At 39.5% G+C, this 9,491-nt stretch overlaps 1 protein-coding gene across 1 annotated transcript; it reads right to left on the reverse strand.

Annotated features, from left to right (window-relative positions):
• Positions 1 to 375: 375 nt before the first annotated feature.
• On the reverse strand, positions 376 to 6,721 carry dele1 (DAP3 binding cell death enhancer 1). The gene is made up of 12 exons (XM_047352908.1): positions 6,495 to 6,721; positions 5,389 to 5,506; positions 4,923 to 5,022; positions 4,181 to 4,325; positions 3,833 to 4,003; positions 3,663 to 3,721; positions 3,494 to 3,584; positions 3,224 to 3,366; positions 2,487 to 2,645; positions 1,573 to 1,665; positions 1,187 to 1,343; positions 376 to 1,089 (listed from the first exon to the last, which is right to left on the reverse strand). Exons 1-12 carry the CDS (start codon positions 6,523 to 6,525, stop codon positions 851 to 853), a joined length of 1,506 nt encoding a protein of 501 aa, XP_047208864.1. The 5' UTR covers positions 6,526 to 6,721; the 3' UTR covers positions 376 to 850.
• Positions 6,722 to 9,491: the final 2,770 nt, after the last annotated feature.

Here is a 9,491-nt window from a genome sequence, read left to right on the forward strand (position 1 = left end):
CAGCCTCGCATGAAACTCTTCTTTTCGTTTTTAGATTTCCATCCTTCTCCATACCTAGTTTAAAAACTTCTCAGATATTTTGAACCAATTTTTACAGCACCTATACAAATGTTTTCAGTTAATATGCGGCAGATGGATGGATAGATGGAAGGAAGGATGGACATGCATGGTAAATGTGTTGTCCATCGTCATATCCAAAGTTTAGATCAAGGTCAGATTGTAAGGCCGAGGTTATCCATCCATCCATCCATCCATCCATCCATCCACACAACACAGAGACACACAGGACAAACAACCATACAGATAGGCTTATTTTAATACATGTTAAACTCAATTAGAAATAGAGTTTTCACAGAAATTACAAAGTAACTCAAACTCGGTTGTGTTTTTTATTTTTACTTTGAAATGTGCGCTTCACAGAGGAACAACCTCCTCAAAATTCACACTGGCATGGCTGGTTAACAGTTTGGCTGAGAGAACAGTTCTGAAATGGTTATTATACAATAAGAGACACTACTTAATCACAAAGGTTATTGGTTGAAATATGACAGTGATACAAAAAAAGGAGAAAACTTCCTGGATTTGTAGTTCTTTTGAATGAATCCTCCATACTTGTGCGGGAATATAATAAAAGATCTTAAGAGTCTTCACATAACAATTAAAAGCTTTTTTCTTGTCAGACTATTTTCTAGACATCTTTCAGACATAAAATAAAAAAAAAAACACACATTCAGACCTCACGCTATCTGCAGACACAACACACTGACCCTTTCCTTTTAGTGACGTTACACTCAAACCCAAAAATACATTCCTTGTACATGTCGTTTGGCTTCGTTTTGGCTACTGCCGCCTATCCTATCCCTACAGTCCACTGACAGACTCCCCTTTCTGTGCCGGGGGGTTGGAGGTGAAGAGGTGCGGAGGACAGTGACGGAGGTGCACACAGGCTGCCGGTGCTCCAGGAGTGAGGGAGGAGAGGAAGAGCGGCGGAGGAGGACTGGACACGACTGGCCAGAGAAGAGAGCGGCTGGAGCCAGCTGTCGACCGAAGAGAAGCATGGAGCTGAACGGATGGAGCGCATCGCTACATCTGGGTTATCAAAAAATAAATAAAAAGGCACCATTTAAAACACATATACATAAACACGTGCTGATGCAAATATTTCCTACAGAGCAGCTGGACCTACCCTTGTGCGAATTATCAAGAGGCATCAGTAAGCTCTTTGCTTGCTTGTTTCCTGCTTGTGCGGCTCGCTTGTAGAACTCAATTGCTGTCTTTAAATTCTGCTGCACCCCGATACCATTTTCATAACAATGACCCAACAAGAACAAGGCAGAGTTGTCCTGAGCACAAAAACAATCACAAAGTTAAAGTTTCAAAATGAATAATACTCATAATAATTATAGTAATAATAACAGTAGTAGAAAGTGGCACAAAGCCTTAAAAAAGTAACATATTTCTGTAGTAAACTTTTCTAATGCAGCCTTGTTCTGATAATACTCCAGGATGGGGAGGGAGACGTCTGACACAAAACACTGATAAACATCTAGAAGTATCTAGAAGGGGACTCACTCCGTTCTCTGCTGCCATCTTCAGATACTGAATGGACTTGCAGCCATTTTTGACAGGATCCTGAGAGTAGAAAGAAGCCAGGCACATCTGAGCCTGAACAGGAGAAAGAAAAAAGTTATTTCATTCAGTTAGATCGTACTAAAATTTGGCTTCCAACTGTAGATTCTTTGTGCAGACTAAAGATAGAAAACGTGTTTGAATGACAACGACAGAAGATCTTAAAGAATAAACCAGTTCAGTTTTAATATTTTCAAACGCTCAAATCTAACTGACAGAAAGATCCTTTACACACAATAAGATTATTCACCTATTTTAAGTAATTTGCTTCTGTGAATAAGTTAAATGTTTGTGTTAAAAAGCTCTTGTCTATACATCAATATTATGTTAATGGGGGGGGGGCATTTACCTCCACACAAGAGGCCCCTGTGATCCTAACATTTTTCTTAATTATTCAAACTTAAATTATGAACATATTATGATTAATTGCTGTGTTTATAATTATTTTTGTAATATCAGACAACATTTTAGGCTTTTCTATGTAGAAACTTAACCAAATGATTTTAAACAAAGAAAACCAGTGCTTATAAGTTAAATATAAACTGTTTTTTCACAGTAGAAAAAACAACCTGCTACAAAAGATGGACAGAGTCAGCAATAAGCCAACCTAAAACCAAATAACTCAGTTGTTTGTCTTAGTCATGTTATCTACAGCCGTGCTGCTCTGAATAAGGCATACTTTTAATGAAACAGATGCATGTTTAAATGATTAAAGTCCAGTAAATCGACTACAAAAGTACAAAGCAGGTTATTCATTAATCACTTAACAGTATTTCAACACTGTACTGTATGCTGTAGCTACAACGTTATCACAGAGAGGCTCTGAACATTTAAAGAAACGACGTCATGATTTGTACCTTGGTGAGCCCATCTGAAGCTGCTTTCTCCAGGAACCTAATGGCGCTGTTCAACTCCCCCATACTCTGATGCCCCCTGCTGGTCAGCAGCAGCTTTGCATAGCGATACTGAGCTTGTTTATGGCCACTGATGGCTGCAAGCTTGTAGTAATGCAGAGCCTTTACGGAGCAGAGGGAAAAGACTTAACATGTTAAAATTATGTTTAAAATTTTTTATATTAAATTAATACAATCATATACATAAATAGGATCACATAAAATGTTATAAAAAGTATCAAAACAAACACAAATTAAGAGCTGAACTGACTCAAACTCATCTAAAAGGTTTCTAAATAAAACCCAAATCATTTTGATGTTTATGTAGTTTTTAAGGAATAGAAGAATTTGTAAGCCTTCAGATCCTGCAGATTAATAACATGCATCCAGCTAAAAGACACTATGCGATGGATGAGGGAGATGAAAGGTCAAATTTTACCCAAATTTTGCATGTGCATCCGAATCAGTTGCTGTGACTGGCCTCTGCAGGATGGATAGAGTGAAAACACATTGGCTTTGCAATAAATAAGTTTAGTATTCAGTCATCTGGTATATTCTTATCTTTAGAACTGTATCTCTAGTGTTTCCCGTGGCTATCTCTGTGGCATAGGCATGACTTAAATGAGATCATGAACAATTGTTATTTTTAACCTTATGGCGTCAAAATCAACAAGAATCATAGAAAACAGCAATGGTCCCACCTTCTCCTTGTCCTTGATGACTCCTCTTCCTTTCTCGAAGCACACACCCGTGTTAAACTGCGCCTTGTTGTAGCCATGCTGAGCTGAAGCTAGAAAGCAGCAGAAAGCTTCCTCATAGTTCTCACTCTTGGCACTTTCTAGACCTGTTGGAAACACAAAGACAAAGATGTTCACTTTGAACACAGAAAAAAGCCTAAGGAATAGACAAAGGTTTCTGAATATGAAAGTTTATATGATATCCTGAGGTGAATTTTCGCAGAAAATCCTTACCTATTATGTTGAGGATTACAGGAACACTGGTGTCTCCAACATTTCTGAGGTTGAGTGCTGCTTCTGTCACCCTCTCTCTATCTGACACTTCCTGAAAAAAAAAAAAAAAAATCAAAATATGTATACATAAATGTCAACACGAATGGATCTGGTTATTCCAAAGTTTCACCTTGTCTTTGTTTTCTGTGCAGAACTCAGTCTGCAGGGGAGGACTCGAAAATGGCTCCTCTGTGTGGAAAAGAGATAAAATGTGTTAAACTCCACCATCTTCAAATATTGTGCCAAAACATCAAGAGTGGCATTATTTTACAGAATCTGACATTAAAGCACAGAACAAACCAGATGTCAGTGAATTGTTGCCCAGGTGCTCCACCTGGTGGTCAGAGAGGGAACTTTCAGTGGCGTCGCTGCTGCTGCTCTGAGATGGGGGCTGATCGTGATTCTGTCTCTCTGGCACAGCCTGCAGACACAAGACATTTCTTCCTCTGGGCAGGACGTCACGTCTCGATACTGATGATAACAAACAACATTGCTGTGTTGGAATACTGATCATACAAGGGTATAGGAAAAAGGACTGTGGGATGAAGATTGTTAAACATCTCATGAATTTGGCAGTGATTTTGAACCGGTAATATCAGACTTTATTTACTGTGGGTGTACTATTGCAATGGTGCCAGAAAGACTCACAAATTTCCAGCAGGATGTGGTATCCGCATTTCTGCAGAGACGAGGGAGCTGTCAGGGTTCCAGGACTAGGACTGGGCTCGGTGCCTGAAGTAAACCTGGAGTGGATCCTTCTGCAGATCTGCATGAACAGCACCGCCGCTGCTCCCTGTGGAGAAACCTTACCGTCACGAGAATATCTCGACTACATCTTTGCCAATAATTCCTGAAAGTATGCCAGGAGCGGTCGGCTGTGTGGCAATAAGCTCAGGGGCTTTTTGATTTCTGGTTTTAGGTTGATTTCTGTCAAACTGCTAGCCAGACTTTCAGTGTGAACACCTCTTACCTCTTCCTAAGAAATTATTGCAAGCCAAGTTTTCACAAACCCAATAGAGAATGTATTTTAAAAATTCAAACATACAAACGTACACTCGAAATTTTTATTATTTTATTATATCATCTCATTGGACAACACTTTGATACAACACTTTGATACAATGTACAGTAGTCAGTGTACAGCTTGTATAATAGTTTGCTGCCCTCTCAAAATAACTCAACACACAGCCATTAATGTCTAAACCACTGGTAGCAAAAGTGAGTACACCCCTTAGTGATAGTGTCCAAATTGTGGCCATTTTTCCCCCACGGTGTCATGTGACTTGTTAGTATTACAAAGTGTCAGGTGCGAATGGGGAGCAGGTGTGTTAGATTTGGTGTTACTTTGGGTAAATACTGATATTTTCACACACAGTATCTGAAGACCTACCCATTCCACGGCATCCAGAGCTGTGTAACTTGGAAGTTTGGCATACCCAAACTGAAACGTCCTTTCTTTCTTCCTCCTCTCCCCATCATCCTCCCGGGATCTTCAAATTAACAGCAAAAAGAAAAAAGATAAAAAAAAATCTGTCTCTAATTTAATCTAACAGCATATAAGGTCAGACACTATCAGTTTAAATTAGCTAATTTGTTTCTGTTTCCTGTTAACCCTGACTATAGAAAAAAAACACACACAAGCAGATGCTGCCGGATGATGCAAGCAGCTGAAAACGAAGCAGCACAGATGCAACAGGTTCAAACAGGGGGTAAAAGAGCTGTAACAGACAGGGAGACGAGTTCTGTCTGAAATTTAAATTTATTCAAACATCCTCCTCGAATTAAATGATAACGTTACCGGCAGCTTGAGACGAAGTGAAAAACTGAGGAAAAGAAGCGATGAAAGGGAGACCAACCTGTTGTCGAAGGAGTGTCGGGAAGTGGAGAGAGAAGCTGAGCCGCTGATGACCTCGTCCTCCACTTGGTGGTTCTGGGGGAGTCGCAGAGTGCTGCTGCCATGGTACCGATGGAGAACTGAGTGGAGGCAGAAGAGGGGGAAAAACAGCAGGAATAACTCAGTTAAACACAGGTTTTTATTTCTCAGAGAAACATGAGCAAAAACATTAATACATGTGGATTTAGATGTTAGCTGAATTTTAGTAATTATCGTTTTTTATCTTTACTTTAAATCTATTGCAGCCATAGTCCTACACTTTTAGTTTGACTTTAAACTGATTTAAAATAGGTTTATTAAATGTTATTCTTTATTTTGTTTCTTTGCAGTGCTTATCGGACTTTTATAGCCGTTGTTGGAAGTAAATGTAGATTTTACGTTTCTTTGAACTATTTGTTGTTTTTGCTTAAAATCTTTATTAGGACTTTAGCACGAATACTTGTTAAAAATGACATTGTCTACCTTTGGTGTTTCCTCATCATTACCATCTTCATTTAAACAATCCTTCAAACCAATGTTACCTCTGTTCACAACATATTTCTGAACACACCAGAGTGCCATGCCCTAAATGTATCCTTGGTTAGCTCATTAGATCGTAATAGTTTGTTTTTATTTTCCTTCTTGTTGTTTTGTCTGATAAAAAGCATTTGTGTTGTCCTTGCTGTGAATGTATGTATGAAGACTGACTAATTAACAGATAATAAACTCTACATGGTTGAATCTGTCATAAATGCGCAATTATTCTTGTCAGTTTAAAAACAATACAGGAATAAAACATTTAGCCCAATTCAAACTGTAGAGAGCCAGAAAACCGACTCTTAAGGACAGAAGGGATGAAATCAGGCTAAGGCAGAAAGTTAGCTTCACTGAACCAAAATAAACCTGCGCAGGTAGTTTGATAACAAGTTACGACTTGCTCTGGCGCAACGTAGTGCAAGCTAACGTTATAATACACGGTACATATGAACTCTACTTATTACGAGTATACCTCTGAATTGCTAACAAAAAAACAGTACACTAGAAAATTAGGAAATAAATACTTTCATTTCTCAATGACGTTTCTCTCACCTCTTCCGACAAAACCTTGAACTCTCCACATGCCGGTTAAACCGATGTTGTAGCTTTACCTACTGACTTATTAGCAACAATACATGTTTAAAAATAAAGAAGGGGTTGTCCGGACCCATAAGGAGAAAGCAGTCGCTGTTTACCCCTCTCAGGCTGACCGGTGGTGAATAAAATAAACAACAATCTGTCAAGGGATGTGTCGGAAGACCAGCAAACCGGAAAGACTGCAGGTGACGCAACTGGGAAAGTTTGAGAAAATGGTGCAATGCAGCAGCATTGCGCCGCTCATCGGTAAACTAAGGAATTTCAGCAGATTTCTTTGACGAGGTGAGAAAAGACTTGAGATTGCAAAAAACAAACAAAAAACACCAGACGTAATATATACAACGTGCAATTTGGTCAACAAAATTAGTTACACAGTGAAAACAAGATAATTTGGCAAGAGAAAGACAACAGAAGTGTGCCTAAAATCCTTTGTACTGCAACAACATCATAAAGCGTAGTTCTTAAAAACAGCCTTGTCACAACACCTGGGAAATCCCTCAGGTGTTGTGACAAGGCTGTAAAGCAATGCAACAGAAGGTTTCCTCATTCTGTTGCATTGCTCTTCAGAAATCCACTTTTCTTTGAATATTTTTGCAGCAGCTTTCTAAATATCTTTCAAAAGTTTTTCTTGATTATGGACTGGACTAAACAAATCGGTAAAAATATATTTACATAAACAAAATATCAATTTTACCTCATTTTACCATAAAGTACATAAAAACGAGTAGAGTTAAAATGACTAGAGGTTAATCAAATGTTTGATAAGCATTGCCAATATATTGAGTTTCTTTTTTGCTTTGTATTTTAAAGCAAAATTAGAAAACAATCCTAAAGGAGGTGTTTTTGCTGTGAAATAAAAGACATATAAATCTGGAGAGATCCTTATGTGAAGTAACTATATTGGAGTTCAGTCAAAACATTTGGCTAAAAATTTTGAAAATCTTCTTTTTCCATAGTATTCTATTGAAGAATTCAGTAAACACATGTTTCTGTTGATGGTTATCTTTAACCCCAAACTCCAAATACAAACTCACACATAGACAGGTATAGGCATTTTGAGTCCCTTGTTTTATCACCAAATGTTCAGTAGTTAATTGATGGACAAAAATTGTAAAAATGATGTAAGAACCTGTGTGCTAGTCAGCATTGGTAGCAAAGAAAGCTTCTGATCATAATGAAGACAGATTTTCAGTTTAAATAAAGTTACTAAATTATTAGAAATTCCCTTGGGCACCAAATTTTAAATAACAGTGTGATTAGGAATAAAACCCCCTTTGGCTTTAAAGGTCTTAAACTTTGCTTCTGAATTTGCTGACTCACAGATCCTCAGGATGCAATGATGCTTGTTTCCAAAATGTATCTCATCAACTAAAAGAGAGGTGAACTGGGAGCATAAGTAGAAATGGTCTGGTTCATTTATGGGTTGAGGTTCACCAGCTTTTTTTGTCTCTGCCCACCCAGGTGATTAAATATATTACGCAGTTTCCAACGCCTTACTGGAACCACAGCTTCTTCCAGTAAGATGGGTCTGAACAAAGGAGGGGAGCACAAAGGAGGAGACTCGCACTTGTGATGTCAGGTCCATCTTGAAGTGATTCACTCCTTGCCCTGTTGCCATGGGGACACAATCATCAGGTCTTTCACTTCCTTTTCAGACGAATTGCCTGCAGTATAATGTAATGTTAGCAGTGTCTCTGCAATGCAAAAACTGTTTTACTGGTCTACCTAAGGCTATATTTGTCAGAGCAGTATGGAAAACTTCGGGCTGAGGTGGAAAGGGACTCCCGCCAGAACAGACTAATAGAGCAACTTGTTCTTGCTAACACTTCAGTTTGCTTTGAGATTGAACATTTCTCCAAATTTAAAGCAGCATTGGGAATCAGAAGGCATAAAGCTATTTCTGAAATCTTGTTTTGCTTTTCTGCACAACCAGTTGATCAACACGGTCATGACTTTGAAATTTTCTGTTTTGTCAACAAAGAAGTAACTTGACTAACAAAATAGTACCATGTATTGAAACCACAACTTTTCCCAGACACATTTCAAAGTTTCAAAAAGCTGCAGGTGAAAAGGCAAATGTCCCCAGGATTCCCTCCTGATTTCTTGCAGGATATTTTCAGGTAGTTACAGTCTGGTAAATATAGTTTTTAAATAAATGTTGTAAATTTAGGAGTATTTAAACAGAGGTATCATGTCATTTGTTTTTCCTGTTTAGCCCCTGATTGTAGAAAGGTGGGGCTGAGGAGACTGCAGCTGGGGCTCCTGTTTCCCATCAGACTTATCCAGAGCCTCCAATTATACATCTAGACTAGGAATCATGCCCATTATCCTCTGCACAACAGGATTAAATGTAGTCCAATTTGAGTGATTGTGTCCATTATTTATTTATTTCAATTCACTGATTCCTGAAGCCAACACCTTACTGGAGCAAATTAATCACTCTGCATTTTATTTTGGAACATCAGAGTGAAGCGGACTGAATAAAATGCCTGACATACTTTTAAGATTTTTATTAGTAAAATATTAATATTATCCTCTTCTATTAAGCTTACATTCAAGAATCCTTCATGAGGACTAATATATCGAGGCACGTGACGTCGCCCGGTACGGCGGCGGGGCCGGGGTCCCGCCCTGGAGCCAGGCCTGGGGTCGGGACTCGCCGGAGAGCGCCTGGTGGCTGGGTTGCTCCTCGTGGGACCTGGCCGGGCCAAGCCCGAACAAGAGACGCAAGGCCATCCCCCAGTGGGCCCACAACCTGCAGGGGGAACCGTGAGGGACCGGTGCAAAGAGGATTGGGTGGCGGACGAAGGTGGAGACCTCAGCGGCCCGATCCCCGGATGCTTAGGCTGGCTCAAGGGACCTGGAATGTCACCTTGCTGGGGGGGATGGAGCCTGAGCTTGTGCGGGAGGTCATGAGATATCGACTAGAAATAGTCGGGCTCACCTCCACGC

The sequence above is a fragment of the Girardinichthys multiradiatus genome, chromosome 23 (genome assembly GCF_021462225.1).
Source record: "Girardinichthys multiradiatus isolate DD_20200921_A chromosome 23, DD_fGirMul_XY1, whole genome shotgun sequence".
In the NCBI taxonomy this organism is placed as follows: Eukaryota; Metazoa; Chordata; class Actinopteri; order Cyprinodontiformes; family Goodeidae; genus Girardinichthys; species Girardinichthys multiradiatus.